At 34.7% G+C, this 27255-nt stretch overlaps 1 protein-coding gene across 5 annotated transcripts; it reads left to right on the top strand.

The window, feature by feature from the left end:
• On the top strand, nt 1-26999 carry TBC1D7 (TBC1 domain family member 7). Of its 5 annotated transcripts, none has more exons than XM_023496326.2 (9): nt 2-170; nt 1485-1555; nt 2990-3107; nt 6839-6919; nt 9471-9658; nt 15398-15535; nt 19880-20025; nt 24640-24769; nt 26745-26999. In XM_023496326.2, exons 3-9 carry the CDS (start codon nt 2996-2998, stop codon nt 26829-26831), a joined length of 882 nt encoding a protein of 293 aa, XP_023352094.1. In that variant the 5' UTR covers nt 2-170; nt 1485-1555; nt 2990-2995; the 3' UTR covers nt 26832-26999. The 5 variants fall into 5 exon arrangements, with proteins under 5 accessions (XP_003760220.1, XP_023352094.1, XP_023352096.1 ...); XM_023496328.2 differs by having other exon boundaries at nt 2-108; XM_031946840.1 differs by having other exon boundaries at nt 2-108; nt 1489-1555.
• The last annotated feature ends 256 nt before the right edge of the window (nt 27000-27255 follow it).

The following is a 27255-nucleotide window of genomic DNA, read 5'->3' on the forward strand; positions in this document are numbered from 1 at the left end:
GCACTCCGGCCAGCCCCCGGAGCTGCCGTCACTTCCCTCAGCTGGTCCTGCTGCTCTTGCTCCTGCTCTTCGGCTTCCTCAGCTTCCCGGGGCCGCTACCGTCCGCAGGTGACTGAGCCCCTGGGGAGCTTTCTCTTCCTTGCCTGCATCCCGTCCCTCTTTTCTTCCAGGTGAAGGATGGAGCCCCTGAATTCCGAGCGCGTCTTAACACTGCCCTTTCTCACCTGCTTCCCTGCATCTGCTCCCACTCCTTCATTTCCTGTTTATTGCCCTCCTTTTCTTCCCCTCCACTCCCTTTCTTCTGGGTTCATAATCGCGACGGGTACTAAGTGAAGTCTCTTTTGGGTCTGCCACTGCCCCTAGAGTGATTGTTTAGTTCTTTTCCTAGACTGATTGCATGTGGCCCGAGTTCTTCAGGCAGTGAGAGCTAGTTTGGTAAATTTGGGGAAGGTCTTCAAGATGCTCCGTTAACGTAAGATGCTTCCTCCTAATTTTATCTCTAAATTGTCTAAATTAGGTGATACTTTGAGAGGGCGGGGCTTCCAAGAAAATGGGCGGGTATTTGGGTTTTAGAATTCATTGGACTGTCAATTTGGAAGTGGGAAGGACCTTCAAGGTCATTTAATCTAACCCCCTGATTTTAGAATTAGAAGAAACTCAGACCCAGAGAGATTCAGTGACTTGCTCAAAGATTGATCACACCGATCATAAATGCAGAATGAGGATTTGAAGCCGGGTCCTCCAACTCCAAGTCCACTTTTCTACGCCTACCTGTGGAAGTTTGGGACTCGGAAAAGATTGATTTTATTGCTGCACACATGGATTTTCCATGCGAAAATCCTCTGTGTTCTTTCAGAAGGGATTTTGTCATTTTAGTTAATCTGGAAACATGCTGATCCTACAGAACATTAAGGGAGGGACCTTAGCGCAGTAGCTAGAGATGGAGTCAGGAAGACCTGAATTCAAATCCATTCTCAAGAGTTTGTAGCTGTGTCACTCTGGGCAAGTCATTTAACCCTGTTTACCTCAGTTTCCTCATCTGTAAAAATGAATTGAACAAGGAAATGGCAAACTATTCCAGTATTGCTAAGAAAATCTCAAATGGAGTCACGAGTTTGACACCGTTGAATATATAACAACAATCATTATGAATGCCATTTATATACTCTAGTAATTCATAGATTAAACACTGAAAAGGACTTTAGAAACCTTTGATATACAGTACTCTCTTGTTACATATGAGGAAACTGAGCCTAAAAGAAATTAAGTGCGTTACCCAGGAGCTGATTCTAAATCCATTGCCCTGTCTTCTATACCACATTGCAGAATTACCGTTTGTGCTATGTTGAGACATAATGATGAATGATTATTCCCCAAGGGCATTGGTATATATAGGGTCTTGTTTTATTATATGACCTCAGAGTCCTTTTTCAGTTTTTTGAATTCTCATCAGCTTTCTACAATTTTTCTCTCTTCCTTCCCAGCCAGCTGTCATTGCTTGCTGCTCACATCGAACTTGCCTTTAAGCAATCTTTCTATCTCCTTTTGATTTTTGGTGAGTTTGGAAATCAATTAACTATGAGCAAAGTAATAGTAAATAGGTTTTCACTTAATTCATAGGAACTATCCTGTTGCTATTGCCTTAATTTGTGTCTCTTTGAAAGGGGGAAAAAGCAATTTTTCTATATATAAATCTTTTATTATACATGGAACAAATTTATAAAATATTATTTTAAAAGTACATTTACTGTGAAAATTCTTTTAGACTTTTAAAATAAAGATTTTTTCTTCTTTCTGTCATCACTTCTTCTTTTTTGTCACTTTTGCCAATTTCTTTTTAAGAACATTGTTATCATCATCATTATTATAAGAACAGTGTTATTATCACTAGGGCTTTATATGGGCCAGATTTGTAATTGAGAGACAAATAGTATATTTGGACTAATAAGGTATATATGTATATATACACACATATATGTTATATATATATGTATGTGTATAGATATGCATATACTATATAAATTAATATAAGCATATTATATCATATTATTATAGAGTTTATGTTAAATATATGAATATGTAACAAATATATTCACACACATATGTTACAATTAAGAGGCCTTGATTACTTCCTGGTTTGAGGCTGTTCTGCTGGATAGTTGAGTTCCACTTAAGGGAGATATTAATGTATTTGTACAAAGAAAGAACATCTATGTGAGATCGTGGGAGGAAATTGAGTCTTTCTATCTCTTCCAGTTTGGAAGTATGGCAGCCGCTCATGGATGTGATCTTATTGTTGTTCAGTCTGGAAACTCTGACCTGCTCTGTTTCCAATTTGTACCCCTCCGTAAGCAGAGGAGGAGCCCTCTGCTTCCAGGCAAATGCCATATTGTTACTAGTCTTAGCAGAGATATGCAATCAACCTTTACTCTATTACAGATCAAAATTCCTGAGCTCTTAAGATCCACTAATTTCCATTAGTTCGACTTTCCAGTAATAGGGATTATAGTCCTGTACCAGCATGTCTAGTAATATAATTACATTTAAATGGAAATACCTGAAGTTCTATCTCACACCCATGTATTTAATAGAAATAAGTAGAAATGATAAAGTTCAATGCCAGTGTGACTTTGATGCAGTTAGGTGGTACAATGAATTCCACTGGGCTTGGAATTAGGAGGACTCATCTTCCTGAGTTCAAATTTGGCCTTAGATACTTACTAGATGTGTGACCCTGGATAAATGATTTGTTTGCCTCAGTTTCCCCATCTAAAATGATCTGAAGAAAGAAATGGCAAATAACATTTAGTATTTTTGAAAAAGAAAGAAACTTTTCACAAATTTCTTAAACAAGGGCAGATGTATTGCTGTCATGTTTCAATTTGATTGAAAAGTTGAAGTTAATTATGACAGAATTTTCATTCTCTTTATTTCATATGATTCTTTCTTCTCCAATGCTTCTGTGCTCTCTGCCACTCTTTTCCCACAGTAAAACATGGCTGAAGATTCTCAGAGAAACTTTCGTTCAGTATATTATGAGAAAGTTGGATTTCGTGGTGTTGAAGAAAAGAAATCATTGGAAATACTCCTCAAAGATGATCCTCTGGGTGAGTTTTAAAAGATAATTCAACTAAATGAAGACAAACTATCCTATGAAAATCTTAAAAGAGATCTAGCCATAATTGCCACTTTATATGTTTTTGAATGAAAGGTAGCCATAGGTTTATATCTTGAAAGGAAATTTGAATGGTCAAGCTTTTATTTTTAATATTATTTCTGATACATAAAGACTATGTGGTACTTTAATGCCCTAGTGTTAGAAGTTTCAGATGATTTCCCAGTCTGCATTAGTAAAGGACATTTCCTTGCCAGAAATTCCCCATGTTGATGAAATCACACACACACACACACACACACACACACACGCAAACACATAAAACCAAAAATAACGATTCCCTCCCTCCAACCCTATGTACAGTATCACTGAAAACATCTTTGTAAAATTGATTTTTCCATTTTCCCTCTTGGGCTAGACTTGCAGTAGGATTCTTGTAATAAAAGATTTTTTTTGGCTAGTTTTATGGTTCTTGATTGGGTGTTGCCCATATATAATATTGTGAATGTGGTAGAATAATTCTCGGGAATTTGACTACCTCTTCTCTAAGACTGTAAATTTGTACATTCACATCTATATGTGAATAAATGTGCATTTTTCATTTTCCCTACCAGGGTCACACCTACTGATGAGTCAATTTAATTGTATCCAACTCTTCATGACATGTTTTGGGGTTTTCTTGGCAGAGACATTGAAGTGGCTTCCTATTTCCATCTCATTTATTTTACAGATGAGGAACTGAGTTAAATGACTTGTCCAGGGACACACAGATAGCAAGTGTCTGAGCCCAGATTTGAACTCAGGAAGATGAAGATGAATTTTCCTTTCTCCAAGCCTAGCATTCTATCCACTGCATCACCTAGCTGCCTTAGAGTCACATAATATAGGGCTTTATCATTTCTATTTATTTTTGTTAATTGGTTGAGTGTGAGATAGAGCTTCAGGTATTTCAATTTAATGTAGTTATGTTACTGTGCATGGTGGTACAGGACTGACTGTAATCCCTATTACTGGGAAGTTGAGACTGGTGGAATCTAGGAGCTTAAGAATTCTGATCTATAGTAGATGAAGGTTGATTGGTATGAAGCCTAGTAACAACATGGCATTTCACTGAAAGCAGGGGGCCTCTAGGCTGCTTAAGGAGGGGTAAACAGAGCAGGTCAGACTTTCAATGCAGAACAGCAATGGACTCACATCCATGAGTGGCTATTGTACTTTCAATCTAGTGAGAGAGAAAGCTCCACTTTCCTTCCACCTGCCCCTACACAATTGCAGTGGTGATGAACATTTTTCTAAGCATTTATTTACTCTAGATGCTTTCTCTTTTGTCAGTTCTCTATATCTCTTGATCTTTCCTTTTTCCCTGGAAGAAGTGGTATATCACTTGTAAATATATAACATAATAGAAGTTTGCAATAACAATGTGTATTTTTAGTAGCTCTTGACATGACTTGTGCTCTGAAAATGCTAAATGAGTTTAGTGGATCACGTATTTCAGATTCTATCCAAACAGCAATGATGTTCATGGTTTTTCTAGAGATCATGGATTCTTCACCTTTTCTGTGTGTGTGTGTGTGTGTGTGTGTGTGTGTGTGTGTGTGTATGTTTTGGACCTATTGAGTACTCTGTCAAAGCTTATAGACCTCTTCTCAGAATACAGCTTTTAAATATGGAAATATATATAGGCTTACAAAGGAAACCAATTGTAATGAAATAGCTATTATAAAAATGTTAAAGAAACAAGTTCATAGACCCTGATATGACCTAGATAAACCACATTACTTAAACTTTTAACTTTTTCAGTGTTTTAAAATTTTCAAGACTTTCTTATATCTCTGATCTTTTGCAATCTCTGAGCAGTTTACAGAATAAAAATTATTATCTCTATTTGGGCAACAAGAAAGCTGAGCTTAGAGGCCCAGGGAGGTAAGCAGTAGACCTTTTTTAAGCTCTCACATTAAGGGCTAGAGTGAAAATTAGAATTCAGTTTTCTAGATACCTACTGCTGTGCTCTTTGAACTGCCTCATATGGACTTTCCTAGATTTAGTTAGCCGCAGAATTAGACTAGAGTTGCCAAATGGGGCTTTTGTTTCAAATTGGAGAAATTACCCAAGAGTTTGAAATTTGCCCATGAGAGGACATTTAAAGAGCCACTGATTAAAAAAAACCAAACAAAAAACCCAAAAAACTTTGTAAATAAGGAGATGGGGCAAAGTCTGGTGATTTAATTTTGGGAGGAGATGAGGAGAAGTCTAGTATTGAGAGGAGGGTGCAGTTATGGCTGCTAGGTATGATAGGGGTTTAACAGTTGGGCCCACTGGGGAAGAATCTCAAATAAAAGTCAAGTCTTGTAGAACTCAAAATATGAAAGATGCCTACCTGTGGCCCAGGAAGCTCATCTTCTCATTGCTGAGTGGTGATTCAAAAACCATCTAGCAGTTCAGTTGTCAGGGAAGAGGAGGAAAGTTGGGAAAGGCTTCTTTATATCACTGACTATCCTATTGGGAAGTATTTTATGGATTAGGAGGGAAACAAGGTAGGAGAAAGGAGAGAATACCTTTGTTCTGCTAGAGAGCTTCTTGAGAATACTCCTGCTTTCTTGATCCTTGGGAACTTTGTCTTTTTTCCAAATTTTGCTCTTCAAGTTTTTTCATAGTTTATTATAGTCTAGTACCTGAGAGTCAGTCAACAGAGCTCATTTGGAAATGTCATGAATTGTGAAAATGAAATGAACTTTAAGGGATCTTTGGCTTTCTGTAAGGGTTGCCACTCCAGTTTACTCCCAAATAATCAATTTTCTTTTATATCAGATTTGAAGAAACAACTTATTATACAGAATAATTAATTTACCTAGGAAGTTACCAAATAGACCAATTCTTCTGGGAGTGGAGATAAACTATCTCCATGGCAGTAACCTTGTGTTAACTGGGGGCTTGTGTCTTCCCTGAAAGTGCATACCTAATCAGATTGATATTCATTGTACTATGTACCCTGAGTACAAAAATTCCTAGTTCCATACCTGTCTACCCAGATAATAACTCTTTGTCTGAGGAAATGAGTTATTATATTTTTAGTTGTTCAAAAAAACTATACTTAAAAATATTCAATCAACAGAGAAATGTACATTATGTCAGCCAAATCAATATTGTTTTAGAGGTATTTGTATATATGTGTGTGTGTATGTGTGTATAAAATGTGCATATGTGTATATATCTAAATCTATGTATTGTGGGCATATATATGTATATGTGTGTCTCTATGTACAGGAGTATATTTATAAATATGTAAGTGTGTGTACATATGAACATAAATATATCCATGCTTAACTGCAGCCTGCTTTGAGGAAGTGGGAGGAGAAAAGGGAAAAAAGAATAAAATAAAAAGTACATAAAGGAGAATAAAAGAAAACCTACAAGGAAGCAAAGAAAAGATGACAGTTATAAGTATAATGTCTTCTATTTTTATATATGTCTTGAAACGGAAACCTATTGTTACATATTTTGAATCCTCCCTGATGTTCTGCTGGGCACATGACAATTTTTTTTTTTTTTCCCCTGTCTTTCTTCCTTTTTCTATTTTATTTTTTCTTATTTTTGCATTTAAGTTTTAAATAAATCAATATATCTTTTTAAAAAAGAAAGGAAAACCTCCTTTCTTCTTTAACTCTGTTAGTAGCGTCATGTAAGTCTCATTCTAATTTTTTGGTTTTTTTTCTCTTCTAGATATTGAGAAGCTTTGTACATTTAGTCAGAGATTCCCTCTCCCATCCATGTACCGAGGCTTCGTGTGGAAGGTGCTTTTAGGTAGGACTTTAAAGAGCTGTAAGAGGTTTAATCTTGGGAGATATTGGCCACTAGCATGATTTAACATCTTATCAGATTGAAAATGGACTTGAATGGGCAATGATCCACTTTAAGCATGGGAAGTCTTCCTGACTCCAGCCCTGCCTTCTATCCATTGTGTCATTTAGTTACTCTAGTCTTTTCACTGCCCTAAGAGAATTCCTCAAAAGCCTAGAGGTACATATGAACTTTTTTCCACTGTTAGGGTATGTAGAACAGCCATCCCTTCATCTTGTATTTTGTAACTGTAACTTGGTGAAGTTGGAGTTCCATGAAGAAGATGAACTAATTGATAGCAATGTTGGAAAATTTTGGAGGAATTCAAAGATTGGGGTGGTGGTCTTTTGGTTTCTGGCACAGAGTATTAATAAGATGGGAAATGATCAGTTTTTATTTTGTCAGTCCTTTGAAAGAAGAATCACCACTAGACTCAGTTTCTTGGGAGTTCTGGATGTTGGACAACTTTGTGAATAACAGCAGAAATTTTGGTGCTAGTATATTTCTGGGCCAGTGGTAATTCATTTAAGAAAAGTTCACTTTGGTTACTCATACAGATTCAGTGATGGATGAAACCAAATTTGCCCAGACTCTCATCAGAAACTAGAAAGAATGGGATCCTCATTTTCTATCATAAGTTCAGAACTGAGATCTAGAGAAGTTAAATTACCAAAATTATATAGGTAGTAATAAGAAGAGCTTAAATTCAAACTCATAAAAAGATACAAGGCTCAAAGAAATACCTCTTCCTAAGTGTAATATATGAATATGTAGAAACTATGTATAAAACAAGAACTTTGGAATAGAAACATCTTTTTTTTATGTGTTTTAAGTCATAGATAGAGAAATGTCTCACTCTTTACCAGACAGACTGACTCTTAATTCTGCAAAGGAAAAATTTTTGTGCAAAGACCCTGGCATTTCTTCTTTATGAAGATTCCTCTAATTTGAAAAGGGACAGTAAAGACTCAGCACTTAGATAACAATCTTACTATCTACATACAAATGATATTTTGTGTTTGTTTGAGGGTAGTTGAGTTAGAGACTTAAAGGAACTTGGGGAAGCCATCTGCACTATTGGTATTACATTGGATGTTCAAATGAAGCTTTTAAATCTATAATAAGATAAACTTAGAGAATATTTTAAATTCTTTTGACTTAATCACAGCTTGACAAAATGTAGATGACAAAAGTAAGTGAAGATTATGTTTAGGTAAATGAACATTCAGAACATTATTGCCCATAGTGTTCAAAAGTAGAATCACAAATTTGGAATTTGAAGGCATCCTAATTTCTCAAGTAAGAACACTGAAGTGAGGATGTTTCTTGCCAAGGATTATATGGCAAATGATAACAAGACCAGGAGTAGAACCTAGATCCCTGGGGTACTCTAATCAGTTTTATTTTCTCTCTACCATATTATCTTTATTTTGGGAGGGAATTTTGCTGAGGCAATTGGAGCTAAGTGACTTCTTGCCCAGGATCACACAGCCAGGAAGTGTTAAGTGTTGGAGGACAGATTTGAACTCAGGTTCTCCTGACGTCAGGACTGGTGCTCTATCCACTGTACCACCTAGCTGCCCCCACCATATTATCTTTTATTCCTTTTTTTCTTTTATTATTGGTTTTTGTTTTATACACCAAAGTCATTTCCTTATATGTCCTCTTCATTATTGATCCTTCAATTGTAACTAGGAAAAATGTTACTCAACAATAAATGACAAAATAACAGCTTAGCCTATGGCTCCCAGTAGGCCTCTGCTTCTCTTCTCAGACAAGAAAAAATCTTTTTTGATTAATTTATTGATAACTTTTGTTTTTATATGACCTATGGATTCTAATACATTTTCCCCCTGTCCTAGAGTAACTAATCAGAAGCTAAGTATTATTGCTGTTCCCATAACAAACCTTGTACCTAAGTATTCTCCCTCTCTCAATTGCCCTTCCACTACCAAAATTCAGACTCTTTCCTGCTTCTCTAGATTATTCCCAATTGAATTGGCTATAATGTCTGCTTTCCAATTCATTTTCCATACAACTGTCAAAATACCTTTTCTAAGGCACAGAAATGAGGTTGGACTAGATATCCTCTTCCAGCTATAAATCTGTGATCCTATGATTATGTCAATCAGTCAATGGGCATTTATTAAGTGCCAACTATGAGCTAAGCACTGTGCTAAGCACTGGGAATACAAAAAGAGGTAAAACTTAGTTCCTGCCCTCAAGGAGCCTGCATGGAATCTTTTTGGTATCATGTAATTTCATGACTATATCAACAATGATGTTATTAACTTAAGCCTCAGTGCTTTAAGAATATGATAATTTCCTAAGAGTTCTCTACAGTTATTATTATTACACTAATTATTCTCTACAGTTAATACATGTGGTTGTTCATTCTTTTGTAGGAACCAATCTAGCTTTTTTGTTTTTGTTTTCAGGGGATTTTCCTCCTAGCAACCCCTTTGAGAAGGGTTTGGATTTCTGATTCTAGCTCTGGCTTTCTCCTCTTTTTTAGGAATCCTGCCTCCTCATCATGAATCTCATACTCAGGTCATGATGTACCGGAAGGAACAGTACACAGATGTCCTGCATGCCCTGAAAGTCATCCGTTTTGTCAGTGACTCCACTCCTCAGGTGGACATCTACCTGCGCATGTATCAGCTAGAATCCGGAAAATTGCCTCGAAGTCCTTCCTTTCCTCTGGTTGGTAACTGCTTTGCTTTGACACTTGGTTTTGTCCTTAAACATTTATAAACAACCAGGACCCGTCTTAAGGCCATCATAAAATTAAAGTCACTAAGTAGGAAAGGTTTTTAGGCATCTAAGGGAAGGGATGAGGCGGGGAGTAGAGGGAGAAAAAAAATTTGGAACACAAGATTTTGCAAGGGTAAATGTTAAAAAAAAAAAAAATCTGTGCTTATGTTTGAAAATGAAAAGCTTTAAAAATATGTATTACTCATAAAAAATTAATCTTAAGAACCTATACAAAAGGTATCAACTTCATTTTATTAAGACTAAGTGAAATTTAATGGAAATTGCTGAGCATTCTTGTTTCCCTTGATGAAAATAATAAAGGTTTGCAACTATCAGTAGCTATAAGGTCTATATATCTATGCAGTAGCACTGCATCATTTACTTTTTAAATAAAAAAAAACCAAGTTAAATATACATGGCAAATCTGTTGTTAAAAAAAATAAATTAATCTTGGAGAACACTACAATTGATAGTCAAATCACTGCATTTAGTAGTCTCTCCCAATGATTATGCTATCCAATCTGTGAGAGGAAGAGAAAAAAATCATATATATATATATATATATATATATATATATATATGTATATATATATATATATATATATATATATTTATATATGTTTAATAATAGTTTTTTCTTTTCTTTTTTTTATTTAAGCTTTATTCTTTATTATTTTCATCAAGTGAAACAGCAATGTTCAGCAATCTCCATTAAATTTTACTTAGCATTAATAAAATGAAGTTAATACCTTTGTGTAGCTTCTTAAGATTAATTTTTTATGAGTAGTACATATTTTTAAAAGCTTTTTATTTCAAAACATATGCATAGTTTTCAACATTCACCCTTGCAAAACCTTGTGTTCCAAATTTTTTTCTCCCTTCTTTCCTCCCTCATCCCCTCCTGTTGTATATATTAAACATGTGCAATTCTTCTATACATATTTCCATGATTATCAGGCTGTACAAGAAAAATCAGATCAAAAAGAAAACAAAATGCAAGCAAACAACAACAAAAAGTGAAAATATTATGTTGTGATTTGCATTCAGTCCCCACACTCCTCTCTCTGGGTGCAGATGGCTTTCTTCATCACAAGACCATTGGAATTAGCCTGAATCACCTCATTGTTAAAAAAAGCTATGTCCATCAGAATTGATCATCATATAATTTTGTTGCTGTTACAATGTTCTCTTGGTTCAAATAGTACATATTTAGTCCTGTTATAGTTCTTGATCTATCTCTACTTAAAATTCTTTTTTACTTAAATGGTCCTATGGACCAGCATAAAGCACTCTGCTTTTACACACCGAATACTATCAGAAACAAGGTATCCCCTCTCTCCCCCCCTTTTTAAGTAGAAAACTGTCTTTATGTTTTCTATGGATTTTAATACATTTTCTAATTCTAATTCTAATTCTAATACATGTTGATGAGTATGTTATTAAGGATTTAGGAAAGTTATCTTTTTTTGCTCTTTTCTATATACACCTAAATTTGTATACAACTCAGAAACATATTAAAGGAGGCCTACAGATGAAAGAATGAAAGGATTTAATATTTTCCAGAGTAAGAAGATAATATTTAGTTTGGTTTTAACTTTGAAGCATTACTGCTTAACTCAGATAAGATTCCAAAACATTTTCAGTAGGGGATAATATTTGAGAACAAAAGATTTTCATGCATTTTTCTTGCCTCTCGGAGGTCTTTTGCTAAAATTTACTTAAGGAATTTACTCTCATGTTTTGAACGGCATTTTGAAAGATTTGGAAATGGTCATTCTTTTGATCTGTATAATCTTGGTTCTAGGGTCTATCAGATCAAAGTCACTTTAAATTTGTATTTAAAGGTAGCATAAAATAAAGACTTTATTAATGCCTAGAAGTAAAACTTTAAAATATTCTTAAACTATTTTACTTTATAAATAAAATTTTATAAATATTTTATTTTATATTTGTTTTAAAATATTGTTACTTGTTCTCATGACAGTATATAGTATTCATTGATTATAATATTGATAACAGAAACATTTTGGCATAGTGAATGGAGTGCTACCCTTGAATTAGAAAGACCTGAATTTGGGGTAGTCAGTGGCTGAAGTACTTGCCCTGAAGTGATAAACACAGCACTTACTAACTGTGGGCTCTGAATGAGTCACTTAACCCCAATTTCTTGCTTCTCCCCCAAAAAAAGAATCCCTGAATTCATCAGATCTTAGATCAGAGGGGACTTTAGAAGCCATCAGGTCCATTGCCCCCATTTAATAGATGAATAAGCTAAGGCATAGGAGGCTAGGTGAGTTGCAAGGGATCATATGGTTAATAAATGTCTGAATTCCCGGTTTCCTGTCTTCAGATTCATGGCACAACTGACCAGGTGACTTCACTGACACTTATTAGCAAATTAAGTCACTTAACCTTTTTGTAATTCAGATAGCTCCTAGCACTTATTTAATGTCTTATAGGTTGGCTAGAATCTGCTAGGTGGCTTGGTGGATAGAGTACTGGGCCAGGAGTCAGGAAGATTCATTTCCCTGAGTGCAAATCTGGCCTCAGATACTTAATAGCTATGGGAAAATCACTTAACTCTCTTTGCCTCAGTTTCCTGATCTGTAAAATTAACAGAAGAAGGAAATGGCAAGCTACTGTAGCATTTTTGCCAGTAAAGTCCCAAAGAGATCATGAAGGGTTGAATATGACTGAAAACAACTGATCATCAATATATGTCAGGCCCTGTATTGGGGATACAAAAAAACAAACCACAGCAAAACCCTGAATATCTTTTTCCTCAAGCAGCCTACATTCTGTTGGGGGAAAGACTAGGTACACAGGTAAACATAATTAAACTATATACAAAAAAAAAAAGGAATCCTGATGGTCTCTGAAACATAAATGAATTGCTGATGATTTATCTGTGGTGTTATTATAGAACTTGTATTAGGTTTATCAAATGCTTAGAATGTTTACAAGACTGTCTTAGACTTCTATAACTTCTAATTCTTCTTACACCCTTCCTTAGTTTTTTTTGTAATGTTGAACTTGATGTGAAAGAAGTTTATCACTATAAATCCAGCTATATCAAGCACTGTTCAACCAATTACCATACCCAAAATGCAATCAACTTCCAACCAAAGCTCTCCGATTTGAAACATTTCTATACCAGTCAGTTAGGGAGAAAGAAAACATTGATATCATAACATGCTTCCCTCCTCCCCCCATTTTTATTCTATTTACTGAATTTTACATGTATTTGTAACGGTTTTTTTTTTTTTATTAAGGTGTGTGTGGGCAAACTCAATCAGGATTAATTATGCATAGATAAATATTATATAAATTTGCCTTTAATTTAACTATTGATAATTAAAAATATGCATTTTAATGAAGTATAGTCAATGAAAGTATGGAACAATAGGAAGACTTCTGCATTAAAGAGAGAGCTACTCTAGGTTCAAATCCCATCTCTCTTCTTTTATTACTTGATGTGACATTGGTCAAGTCACCCAGCCTTTATTGACCTCTTATCCCTACTGAACTACCATAGTACTTTTGGGCTTCTCAAGTTGTGCCTTTTCTTGGGGTTGTACCTTTCTTTGGGGTCGAATCTTCATCCTCATAGTCTTCTGTCAGGGTCAATCTTCCAGGGTCAGTTTTCCAGAAGACACCATTTTATTTTATTTTATTTTTTTTGCATGTCAGTTAGAGTCAAGTGACTTGCCCAGGGTCACACAGCTAGTAAGTGTTAAGTGTCTGAGGCTGGATTTGAATTCAAGTCCTCCTGACTCCAGGGCTGATGTTTTATCCACTGTGCCATCTAGCTGTCCCAGAAAACATGTTTTTAATCCTCATCCAGTTCTAATTCTGTAATTCTATGATCAAACAAACAGACAGAAAGGAGGTTACCTTGTATGCCTTCAATTCCATCTCAAATGTCATTTCTTTATGCTTTGTTATCTTTATTTTTTTAATGGTAGATTTTTTTTGGTTTGTTAATCCTTCTCAAGTTTTTCCATGTTTTCTTATATTCTTTATACATATAATTTTGTGGCAGCATAGAATTGCTTTACATTAATATACTATGATTTATTCTTACTATTCTTTAATTGGTGGATATATTGATTAAGTTTTTCAGCTATATGAGTAAAGTGGCCACGAATTTTTTTTTCTTTTGAACAGAAGACCAAAGATATCCTCTTAAAAGAACATTCATATTTATGGGTCAAAAGGAAGATGAAGAGCCAGCAAAAGAGACAGAAAAGGAGTAAGCAAAGAGTTAGGAGACTCATAACAGCATATAGTGCCACAGATGTTCAGGGAACAGACGGTACTGTCAGCAGCATCAAATGTAATTTGGACATCTGCTACTGGGGCAGTCAGATGGTGCAGTGAATGCTCTCATTGGGTCTAAGTTCAAATGCATCTCAGACACTTATTAGGTATGTGACCCTGAGCAAACCACTTAACTGTCTCACCTTCCTTATCTGTAAAATGGCATAATAATATTACTTTTTTTTTTTTTGAGGCAATTGGGATAAAGTGATTTGCCCAGGGTCATATAGCTAGAAAATATTAAGTCTCTGAGGCTGGATTTGAACTCAGGTCCTCCTGACTTCAGGGCCAGAATTCTATCCACTCTACCATCTAGCTGCTCTAATAATATTACTTTCTTAAGTTAGTTTTCTATTTTTTGCCATGAAAGGATGATTTCATTTCCAAAGAGGTCAAGTGCTTCCTAGCTTTAAGTGTTTCTTTCTATCATTGTTCAAGTGTATTTTCTGTAACAAAAACATACTGAAAAAGTTTTCTTTCCCCTTGGAAATGATAATTCTTTAAATTTTGCTGATTTAAAAATTCTCACAGATCATATGATTTAAGCAATTGAATAATGTAAATTCGCTGTTTTGTCTCTCAATAAAAATATGTACACATGTGCATATACGCATACATGAATGTACATACATGTGCAGGATTGTAGATATGCAATACATACACATACATAATACACAGGTATATACATATAGGTATATAATACAGACATACATATATGCATGTACACACATGTACTTGCAAACAGCATATAAGTGCACACACATGTGTGAATAAGCACACAAAACAGGCACTGTATGCACATATATATATCATATACATGCATACAATATTTGCATTGCATAATGCATACACATTTCATGGCATGTATTCACACATATATGTATACATTCATGCATGTTTATACATGTATACATACATATTTGTTGCAATGATCAAATGAGACAATATTTGTAAAATGCTTAGCAGAATGCCTGGCACATAGTTGATATTATATAAATGTTAGTTATCATCATTAGCTACAATAAGATCAAGAACATGAGGACTGAAAACAGACTTTTAAAATTTTCAATAAAGAGGTCATTCACTGCATTAGAAAGAACTGTTTTAGTACAATGGCAGGGATGGCCTCCTTCTTGTTAAGAATGTGAGAAGTTAATGTGTGAGAAGGATTGAGAGATAGTGAGTAAAGTCCTTCACAGGGAAGAGAGTGAAGATCAAAAACTCAACACCAAGGAAAAGCATTCTGTTTACATACATTTTGAGAGGCCCAGTCAATTAAATTAAAGAAAATACAGTTTTATTGAAGAAAAATATATTCTTTCCCTCCTTTCCACTTCCCATTTAATTAATGTGTTCTTTTTCTTTTAGGAACCAGAAGATGAAGTGTTTCTTGCCATTGCCAAGGCTATGGAAGAGATGGTTGAAGATAATGTTGATTGTTATTGGCTTGTCAGATGTTTTGTGAACCAATTAAATAACAAGTTCCGGGATTCCTTACCCCAGCTGGTGAGAAGTGTTTTTTTTGGTCTTGGGGAGGGGGTAGGAGGTAGACAGTGAGGCTAACAGGTGTCCTAGAACTCTTATGATCCTTTAGGGCTGTTGCTGGTGAGAGTTGATTCCCCCAGTAACTATTATTTGTGGCCTACGTCCAAGTGCCTATAGAAGGGGTCTAATGTTTAATACACAACTAAGTGGCTACTTTTATATTGGTCAGGATGAGGAATGATTCTTTTCCTTTTGCTTTTCATAATATCATTATATCTTGGATTTAGAGCTGGAAAGTACTTTGAGATTATCTCAGTCAGAGTCAGGCTGACTGAGGCTTGAAAAACTCCCAAGTACAGATGAACTAGATTAAAATGTAATTGGGAAATGTTTAACAAAATAAATAAAAATAAAAAATAATGTCCAATTGTGGTTTTGTAAGTCATTCCACTAGGGCAGACATATGGCACAATAGAGAGAGCACTGGACTTGGAATTGGGAGTATTCACCTTCATAAATTCAAATCTGGCCTCAGATATGTACTAGCTGTGTAACTCTGGACAAGTCACTTAACCTTAAGGTCACTTAAGGGATTGTGGGTAAGTCATTTCATCCTGTTTGTCCCAGTTTCCTTACTTGTAAAATGAGCTGAAAAAGGGAAAGGCAAATCTAGAATCTTGCTAATAAGACCTCAGATTGGGGTACAAAGAATAAGACAATCAAAACTAACAGAACAAGCTTTACAGCTGAGGAAATTGGGATGCAGATATGTTAAGTGAATTGCTCAGGGTAATATTCTTAATAAGAGGTAAAGCCAATATTTGAACCCAGTCTTCTGCCTCAAGAGCCATTACTCATTCCCCTATGACATGATGCCTTTTTTCTTCGTTTCTTGCTCTTTTCATTTTTTTCCATTTATTCTAACACTTTTTGAGAAGTGACATGATTGCTTTGTATAAAAATATATATGTATATATGTGTATATATGTATGTATAAAGATCATTATTACATGAGGATACCAAATAAGGTTGAGGATATTTATTGATTGTATTTATTAAGTATGGCCTTATGTAATGTAATTCTTACTTCTAAACTCAATTATAATCTCCAGAATTTACCAGCGCTTCCTTACCTACTTTCTCTGGTTACTCCAGTGACTTTGGACAGTGCAGTGCTTCCCAGATTCTTGAAGTTGAAATAATGGTATAGTCAGCACTTTTAAAGGAAGAACAGGGGAAAATATGTTATCAGAAAGGTAGTACACTTATAATCCATGGTAATTTCATTTTTCTTCAAGGCATTTCACAGGTTTCAAATTTCCAATGGAATCCAATATTGGTAGAACTAAATAGTTATGAGGTTTTTAGAAAAGCCTTTGCTAAGCATAAATAAAAGCTGACCAGTGATTGTGCTGAGATTTGTCTTTCTCCTAAATTTATTTAAACTTCTCTGTTTGGTTAAACAGTGTGAACTTTTAAAAAATTTACAATATGGATTTTTCCTACCCATCCTTTTACAGTTATCATTAACTTCTTAAGTTATCTTCTTAGGTTTTTAAAACCTTGCCAAACAAAATTGCGATCACAAAGCAAAGATCTTTCCAAAATCTAAAGGATTACGGATAGAAAAAGGACTTTTTGTCATGAGAATAAGGACAGCACATACCAGGGTGATGTGCACCCTAACTATAGTTCAGTGTTCTGAATCACTGGATCCCACCAACACCTTTGCGCCCCTTTAGAAGACTCACTGAAATCTTGTTCTCTCATAGATAAACTTGCTGCCATATACACAAGGACTTTGTCAAAATTGCATAAAAGCTACAAGGCATAACATGATTTCATAGGTAATCTAGCCAGGGGATCTTAACTTAAGATGCTTAAATATTTCTTCTCCATATTTTGATGTTTGCTTCAATATAATTAGTTTCCTTTGAAAAACCATATATTTTATTTCTGTATTTTTGCATTTATACATTATATATTTATTGTTCTGTGAAGGGGTCCACAGTTTTTACTCCACTACCAAAGGGATCTATGAAACAAAAAGAGTTAAGAACCTTTGAGCTATACTATCTTAGGCTATAAAATGGCTATGCCTCTCTTTTGCCATAGTTATTCTAAGTCCTGAAAAATTCTCATGATAAAAAAGCTTTTTGTAAACGAGTTTATTGACTTTTTTTCTAGTTATAGTCAATAAACATTAGGTCAGCATCATTGTTTATTGTACTGTGCTACATATGCAGGGGGAGTACAAAGATGGATGAAACATGTCCTGTTTATATTCTACTAGGGAATGTAACATGTGCACAAATATGTATAGCTCAAGATAAATAGTAAAATAAGCCAGAGAGAAGTCAGAGGTTAACCTAAATTAGTCCCCATGCAATTCAAACTATTTCCTGTCTTCTCATCTTCCTGATCCTTGCCCCCAAACCAGCCATTGAGATGGTATAGTGGATAGAGATCTTGAGGCAGAAACTCTGGGTTCAAATTTTACTTCTGATACTTAGTAGCTGTGTAATGATAACTAAGTCATTTTCTTCCTTGGAGACTGTTTCCTAATTGATAAAATGGGGCTAGATTTTTGTTTTCATATATCATGACAAATTGATATTAAAATATGCAAAGTACTTTGTAGCTCTTAAAATGCCATATAAATGCTGGCTACTATTAATTATTATTATTTCTATTACTATTGCTAATATAATTATTTACATATTAATGTTTATAAGGCTTTAATAGGATAATTTTTGTGAAGCAATTATTATTAATTTCTTAAATTCCTCTCATTTCTTCTTCCTGAAACTGCAGATATATGACCTTGAAAACTTATGCTAAAATTTATACTCTATTGCTTCAAAGTGATGTGGATTTGACCTTTAGTTCTCAAAGACTGTGCTCATCACTAGAAGTTGGTGATGAATTTTTGCTTGAGGCAGCTCAGGAAACTGTCGACTAAAGCTAACCCTACTGGAAGTCACAGCGGCTTATGCCCAAACTCAGAAAATCTTTGAAAATGTGGGAGATATTATTGAGACCATAGTAAATATAATTTTGGGAAGAACTCTCTATTTATTGGCCAAACTAGAATGCTAAAATGTGTAAATTTCACTGTTTTGAAGGTGCTAATTTAATGTCATTTTAAAAAATGCATTTTAAATTATTCTTAAAACTGTAACACTTTAAAATTTCTTTTCTCTATGTCTTGCTGAGTTCTGCTAATTTTTGGTGGTTTTCTTTGTACTAATTATAACTGAGAAATACAAATCAGGTGCTAAGTGAAGCAAGCAGAACCAGGAAAATGCCATACACAGCAACAACAAAATTGTGTGATGGTCAGCTATGATAGACCTAGATACTTGGTATGTAAGAATAGCTCTTCTCAGCAATTCAGTGATCCAAAGCAATCCCAGTAAACTTTGGATGGAAAATGCCATCTGTATCTAAAGAGAAAACTATGGAAATGGAATGTGGACCAATGCACACTATTTTCACCTTTTTTCTTCTGTTTTTTTTTTTTTTCCTCATGATTTTTCCTTTTTGTTCTGATTTTTTTCTCCCAACATGACTCATATGGAAATATGTAAAAAATGAATGTACATGTGTAACCTAAAAAAAAAAGAAATAAAAAAGAGATACAAATTGGGATCATAGAATTATAAAGCATTTTAAGTCCTACAAAGTACTCTACAAATTTAAAAACTTTTTTGTCATGATATATGAGGACAAAATTTATAAGGACAAAAATCTAGCCCCATTTTATCAGTGCAGAAACTGAATCTCAGAAGATCAAATGACTTATCCATAATCACATAATTTAGTGTAGATTGGGAACTTGAAGATCTGAGAGATTAAGTGATTAATCCAAAGTCACATAGCTAGTTGCTGTTTGAACTGGGACAAAGACATGATCACTAGTGATTCTAAGTCTTTATCCATTAGAATTTTAGAATGATAGGTTTAGAGCTAAAAAGGACCTCACAGGTCACCTGTTCCAACCGTCTCACCCCATAGATGACGCTGCTGAGGCTAAAAGAGGATTCTGTCTACCACATGTATTTCTCTCTTCCAATTTTTCTAGACCTCCTGTCTCATGTCTTATTTCTTATCTTTTTCTCTCGTTTCCTCTTCTTTACTGTTTATATCTTTCCCTAGTTTTGAGTCTTAGAACTTTAAAAAAGGACTGTTAATAAGCTTAATCTGATTGACAGATTTTTGCTTGGGGGACTATGTCTGCCCAGGTTAAGTGTGAATAATACTTGCTTTAATTTAACAGTTAGAAGATTTTCAGCATATCCTATATATCAGCTGATATAGTTTATATCATTGAACATTTCTCCCTTCTCTTTTTGTCTCCTTTAGCCAAAGGTTTTTGAACAGTACTTGAATCTTGAAGATAGCCGTCTCCTGAATCATATGAAGATGTGTTCTGCGGTAACCAAACTGCCTTATGATCTCTGGTTCCAGAAGTGCTTTGCCGGTTGTTTACCTGAATCCAGTTTACAGAGGCAAGTATTTCTTTGGCAGATTGTGAAGACTTGGGCTCTGCTGTTGATCAACATTACTTGTATTAGGCATCTCAAACTTAACATGTCCAAAACAGAACTCATTGTCTTTCCTTTTAAGCTCTTCTACTTCTGGATTTCTCTGCCTGACAAAGGCTTCTTCCATTCTCTTCATAAACAGCATTGTTCTCAATTCCTCATTCTTCTAATTATCAAATCTTCTGTCTCCATGACATTTCTCTTGTATGACCCTTTCTTTCTACTCACACAATGACTACTTTAGCTCAGATTCTCATCTGACATTAGACAATTGCAAACATGTCCTACTAATCGTTCTGTCTCAAGTCTCTTTCTACTCCAGTCAATCAATCGATAAACATCTATCATATAATGAACATTTAATAAATGCTTACTATGTGTCAGGCATCGTGCTAAGCACTGAAGATACAAAAAGAGAAAATAATGGTTCCTCTCCTCAAGGAGCTTTTAATCTTATAGGGGAAACAACATGCAGATAAATGTATGGGAAGTAAGCTATTTACATGTTAGATAAGAAAAAAATTGGCAGAGGAAAGGCACTGGAATGCAGAGGGGTTGGGGAAAGCTTCTTGTAGAAGATAGAATTTTAAATGAGATTTAAAGGAAGACATGGAGGTCAAACTCAGAGCTGAGGAGGGAGAGCATTCTAGGCTAGAGAGAAAGCCCAAACTGAGAGATAAAGTGTCTTGTTTGTGGAAGAATTAGGACACCAGTGTCACTGAGGAAGAAGGTATAAGAAGATTGGAAAGCAGTGTGTGTGTGTGTGTGTGTGTGTGTGTGTGTGTGTGTGTGGTTATGAAGAGCTTTAAATGTCAAACAGAGCATTTTGTATTTGATCTTGGAAGCACTCTGGAGTTTATTGAGTAGGGGATTGACATGTTTTAGAAAAAAAATCACTTTAACAGCTGAATGGAGGATGGTTTGGAATGGAGAGAGACTTAAGGCCGACTGACCCACCAGCAATAATCAAGGCATGAGATGAGAATCTGTGCCACAGTTACGGCTGTGTCAGAGGAGGGAAGGGACCATATTGGAGAGATAGAAAAGATGGAATCAACAAACCTTAGCAACAGCTTGGACATGAAAGTTGACATAAAGTGAGGAATTCATGTTGATTTTAAGTACAGATCAGACCATGTCATTTTCTTACTTAATAAATGGTTTTATTTTTTCCTTAGGATCAAATATAAACACTTTCATTTAGTGTTTTTAAAGCTCTTCACAACCTTGTCACAACCTACTGTTCCAGCTTTATTGGACATTGCTCCCTAATTCACACTCTTGGGAACCAGCTCAAATAGCTTTCTCTTTGCTTCTTATATTATTCCTTTTCTCATCTCTTTGCTTTTGCTGATTGACTATGCCTGGAATGCAGTCTCCACACTCTACCTCATAAAATCCCTTGATGATGATGATGATGGTAATGATAATAACAGCCAGAATTTGCATTAGACCTTTAATGATTTACAAATATGTCATTTAAGGGGTAGCTAGGCGATGCAGTAGATAGAGCACTGACCCTGGAGTTAGGAGGACCTGAGTTCAATTCTCATCTCAGATACTTAACATTTCCTAGCTGTGCGATCTTGGCCAGTCATTTAACCTCACTTGTCTTACAAAAAAAAAAAAAATGTTAAAATCAAATATATTATTTGTCCTTACAACAATCCTAGGAGGTAGGTGTTATGATCCCACTTTACAAATTAAGAAACTTACTTGCGAACAGGGAGTTTAATGACTTATCTACGGTTATACAATTGGGAAGTGCCAGAATGAATTTAAACTCAAAAATCCTGATTCCAAGCCCATGCTACCTAGTTTCTCCCTGTAAGCCACAACTAAACACTACCTTCTACAGGAAGCCTTCCCTGATTTCCCCTAGCTACTACTGCCCTCTCTCTTCAACTACCTTTTATTTAACTACTTATTTATTGGCATTTATTCTGTAACTATTTAGTAAGTGCCTGTTATTTCCCCTGTTACAATGTAAACCCAATGAGAATAAAGATTGTTTCATTCGGAGGTCGCTAGGTGGTGCTGTTGATAGAGCTCGGGTGACTGATATAAAGAAAGCCCTCCATTCAAATCCTGCATCAGACCCTATCTAGTTTTGTGACACTGAGCGGCTCAACCCTTGCATTTTCAGGGTCTTCATCCGTAAGAAAGGGATTATAATGACAGCAGCTACCTCTTAGGATTGTTGTGAGCACCAGAGGAGATTAATATATGTGAAGCACTGTGTAAACTTTTAAGCACTATATAAATGGAAATAAAATAGAAATATAACCATTCCTATTATTAATTATTATTAGCAATTATAATCATTCATTATATACGTAGCCTCAGTCTCTCATATGGCAGGCATATAGTAAGTGCTTAATAAATAATTCATTGCTTGATTGAACAGGCACCTCAGAGGATTGTTTCTTATTTGTCATTTTATCTTCCTCATTACCTGGCACAGTGTATTGAACAAAATAGGCACTTAGTAAATGTTTATTAAATGAATAAAAGGATGAATGAATGAGAAGAAGATAAACTACTCCTGCTCCTCTGCTCCTCAAATAGAGTATGAATTTTCTCTCAAGAAAAAAAAAATGATTTAGAAGCACCATTTTTTGCAAACAATGCAATGGTATTATTTCTCCTTCCTATTAAGATAGTATAGCATTGCATGATTTATTACAGTTTCTTATTTGAGGGTCCTCAGATCATAAAGGGGCAGCTAGATGGCAAAATAGGATAAAGTGCTGGTCCTAAAGTCAGCAAGACTCATCTTCTTGAGTTCAAATCTGACCTTAGACACTTACTATCTGGGTAATCCTATATAAGTAACTTAATCCTGTTATTCAGTTTCCTTATTGATTAAAAGAGCAGAAAAAGGAAATGGAAACCATTCTAGTATTTCTTCCTGAGTTCAAATCTGACTTCAGATACTTACTGTTGGGGTGACCCTATGCAAGTAACTTAACCCTGTTAAAAGAACTGAAGAAGGAAATGGAAACCATTCCAGTATTTCTGCCAAGAAAATCCCAAACGAGGTCATGAAGAGTTGGACATGACTGAAATAACTCAACAAGAAATTGTAAAACTCACAATACTGAGGACTTACATAGAAGAGCAGTTTTTCTTATAAATATCATGGAGCTCAGTTCTAAGAATGGATTCAGAAATATGTGACTTCATTGCAATATCATTATGAGCAAGTTGTAAAGAAAATGAATTGAATTTGAGGATGCACTTCCAAACACCATACTAGTCAATCCCCATGTATTGAACCATAAATATAATTTTTATTCATATCCTTTATTTTTACAATACTTTTATGTCTGAATACATACTTTGCCATATCCAATGATCCATCTTTTGTAGCAAAGAATCAGAAAAGAAAGATTTTCTGAAAATCAGTTCAACAAAATTAACCTGCACATCAACAACATTGGAAGATGTATGTAGTGTTTCCCATCTGTTGTCCCCCATTTCTACAAAGAAAGGAGGGAAGTATGTTTTCTAAACTCTTCTCCAAGGTCAGGCTGAGTCATTATAAGTATACAGTTTAATTTTGTATTTCTTCCAATTTACCTTATGGTAAACATTGTATAATTTTGTTGGTTCAGCTTAATTCACTATATATCAGTTCATATAATCCTTCCTATGCTTCTCTGTATTCTTTGTATTCTACATTTCTTGTGTTTCAATAGTATTCCATTATGTTCATATACCATTCCCCAAATGAACATCTACTTTGCTCCTAGTTCTTTGTCCTGCAGAAAGAGTTGTTATGGATATTTTGATGCATATGAGAACTTTCTATCATTAACCTCTTTAGCAATGGAATCACTGAGTCAAAGAATATGACTTCTTTATTGCTTTTTATAGCATTAATTTAAGTACCAGTTTCTTTTGTTTTGTATTAATTACATTTTAAAAAATACATTTTTTTTGCTTTTTGTTTTTACATCATCTAAATTTCTCCATATATCCCTTTTCCTTCTCTGTTACAAAGAACAAAAAAGAGGGGGAAAACTTGTTTTGCAAAATTAACCAAGATATGGAAAAAAATTCTGACATATACAATGCATAATCCCTGTAATCCTCCAGTTTTGCAAAGAAATGAGGGAAGGTAAATCTCTAATTTCAAAGGGGAACATTAGAGGTAAGAGTTGTAATAGATTCATTGTAGGCTGGTATGTAAATGTATTTTTCTTTTCTTCTTATTTCTAATCAATCATAACTAAGATAAATTCAATGGAACTTGAAATACTTCATGAATGTCCATTTATTTATTTGTTTGTTTGTTTGTTTGTTTGCTGAGGCACTTGGGGTTTAGTGACTTGCCCAAGGTCACACAGCTAGGAAGTGTTAAGTGTCTGAGGTCTGATTTGAATTCGGGTCCTCCTGACTTCAAGGCTGGTGCTCTATTCACTGCGCCACCTAGCTGCCCCAATGAATGCCCATTTATAAATGATCCTTTGACAAGATTAATAGTGGAAATAAGGAATAACTTTGGATTTTGAAGAAATTTTAATAATTTAAAACTCAGCAGTATCACTTAATTGAATATTTTTATTTTTGTAGAGTTTGGGACAAAGTTATAAGTGGTTCCTGCAAGATCTTAGTTTTTGTTGCTGTGGAAATTTTATTAACTTTTAAAATAAAAGTAATGGCATTGAACAACTCCGAAAAAATCACAAAGTTTTTGGAAAATGTAAGTATATTTTACCTTAATTTGCTCATTCAGCAACTATTTCATAGAATTTTAGGAGCAGGGATAGAGACCTCGAGGCATCTGGGTGGCTTAGAGAACAGAGAAGTGGGCTTAGATTCAGAAAAGACTATTATGCTATAATACTATTATGCTATAACAAATTATAGTATATACCATAAATTATAGTATTTATTGGATGATAAAGTATATAGTTAAGGAGAAGGCTATAGCTACTGTTAATCTGGATTTAAGCAAAGCAAATGACAAAATTTCTCATGCTGTTCTTGTGAATAAAATGATAAGAGATGGGCTTGATCAGGGCTTTTTAAACTTAAAAAAATTGGCCTCAGACACTCATTAGTTATGTGGCACTTAACCTCTATTTGCCTTAATTCACTGGAGAAAGAAATGACAGACAGACATTCTAGTATCTTTGCCAAGAAATCGCTGTGGACAGTATTGACATACTATGGTTCATGGAATCACAAGAGTCAAAAACAATTGGATGACAAAAGACAGAGAGCTAGAAAGAGCCTTAGAGATATTCTGGTCCAGTCCTCTGGTTTTTATAGAAGCATTTGTTTTATTTTGACCAACAAAACAAAGTAGATTCTCTACGTACCTAGATTTTCTCAGTATACAAACTATTACTCCCAATAATAAATTATAGTATTTATTGGATGATAAAGTATATAGTTAAGGAGAAGGCTGCAGATACTGTTAATCTGGATTTAACAAAGCAAATGACAAAATTTCTCATGCTATTCTTGTGAATAAAATGACAAGAGATGGGCTTGATCAGGGCTTTTAAAACTTTTCCCACTCATTATCCCTTTTCTCTTGAGAAATTTTTACATGACCCCGAGTATCTAGGTATATAAAACAGATATACAAATCAAACATTTATTGATAATTAGTAACAATTTTGCATATTCAGTTATGAGAACCTATAGAGTATTGCAAAATCTAGTTAAGGAAATTAAGGGCTAGATGCTACTGTAATTAGGTGGATTTGAAACTGGTTGAATGACCAGTCCCAAAGTAGCTTAATAGGTCACTATTGGTTTCACAAAGAATTATGAGTGTATTGTCCCAAGGCTGTCATCATTTCCTTGTACTATTAATGTTCATATCAATTATTAGAAGAAGGCATGCATCATATTTTTTAATCAAATTTGCAGAGTCCCAAAAATGGAAGAGATAGCTAATGTGTTAAATAAATGACAGAGTGAGATCCAATATGGTCTTGACAAGCTGAAACATTGGACTGAATCTAATAAGATGAAATGAAATAAAAGATAAATGCCAAATGTGGACCATTAGAGTGGAAGATGAATGGAGTGCTGAACTTGCGGTCATTCAGATGATGGTACCAGTCCTGCTTCCAGTATTTATTAGTTATGCAACCATGAGCAAGTCACTTTTCAATAAACAATGCCTTTGCTTTGATGATTTAATTCCTCCTCACTTAGATGTGATCACAGATGCTTGATATATTAGTATAAATGCAAACTTCTTTGCTAGAGTTAAAAAAAAAAGTTTCATAAAATACTATTAAGTAAAATAAAATTTTAAAAAATTTCTAATGTTCTAAAAACAAAAACAGCTTTATGAAATATTGTTAGATAATAGTTTATCTGAAAAAGACTTAGGGGTTTTAGTGCACTAGAGTCCTAACACAAATTAACAATGTGATTTGTTGTTCAGTAGTTTTTCAGGTGAGACTGACTCTTTATGACCCCATTTGGGGTTTTCTTGGCAGATATCCTGGAATGGTTTACCATTTCCTTCTTCAACTCATTTTACAGATGAGGAAACTAAGCAAATAGAGTTAAGTGACTGTCCAGGGTCACACGGCTTATAAGTGTCTGAGGCTGTATTTGAATTCAGTAAGATAAGCTCCAGTGCTCTATCTACTGCAAAAGTATAGATGTCACAAGATGTTTTTTTTTTTTTTCTTTCTACTTTTTCACAGATCCCTCAAGACAGTTCAGATGCAATTGTGAGCAAAGCCATTGATTTGTGGCATAAACACTGTGGTACTCCAGTGCATTCCATGTGAGCCCTTCTTTTAAACATAGACATGGTGTACTGACTGAACATGGGCTTTTCAGAGGTGACTACAGTTCACTGCAAACGTTCTCCTGAGCTGACTAAAAATGCTTTGGGATTTGTTTTCTTTTCTTTTCTTTTTTTTTTTTTTTTAATGGCCTAATGTTGAAATGTAAATATTTTTTCAATAAAACTATTTAACTAAAACATCTGTTATTTCTATGATATGGATCAAGAGTGCTTTTAGGAAACTCAAATACAAATTCAATTTTCTGTGCCCAGGATTTGCAGCTGCACTGTGTTAGCTACTGGGAATAAAGATATGTTCCTGCCCTTGTGGAGCTTACCTGTCACTATGGGCAAACTGACAAAGCTCATTGTTGGAGGGGTAATTTTTAAAGGCTGCTGAGAAATGTAGCCCCATCAGAATGGAA

The sequence above is a fragment of the Sarcophilus harrisii genome, chromosome 1, assembly GCF_902635505.1.
Source record: "Sarcophilus harrisii chromosome 1, mSarHar1.11, whole genome shotgun sequence".
Classification (NCBI taxonomy): domain Eukaryota; kingdom Metazoa; phylum Chordata; class Mammalia; order Dasyuromorphia; family Dasyuridae; genus Sarcophilus; species Sarcophilus harrisii.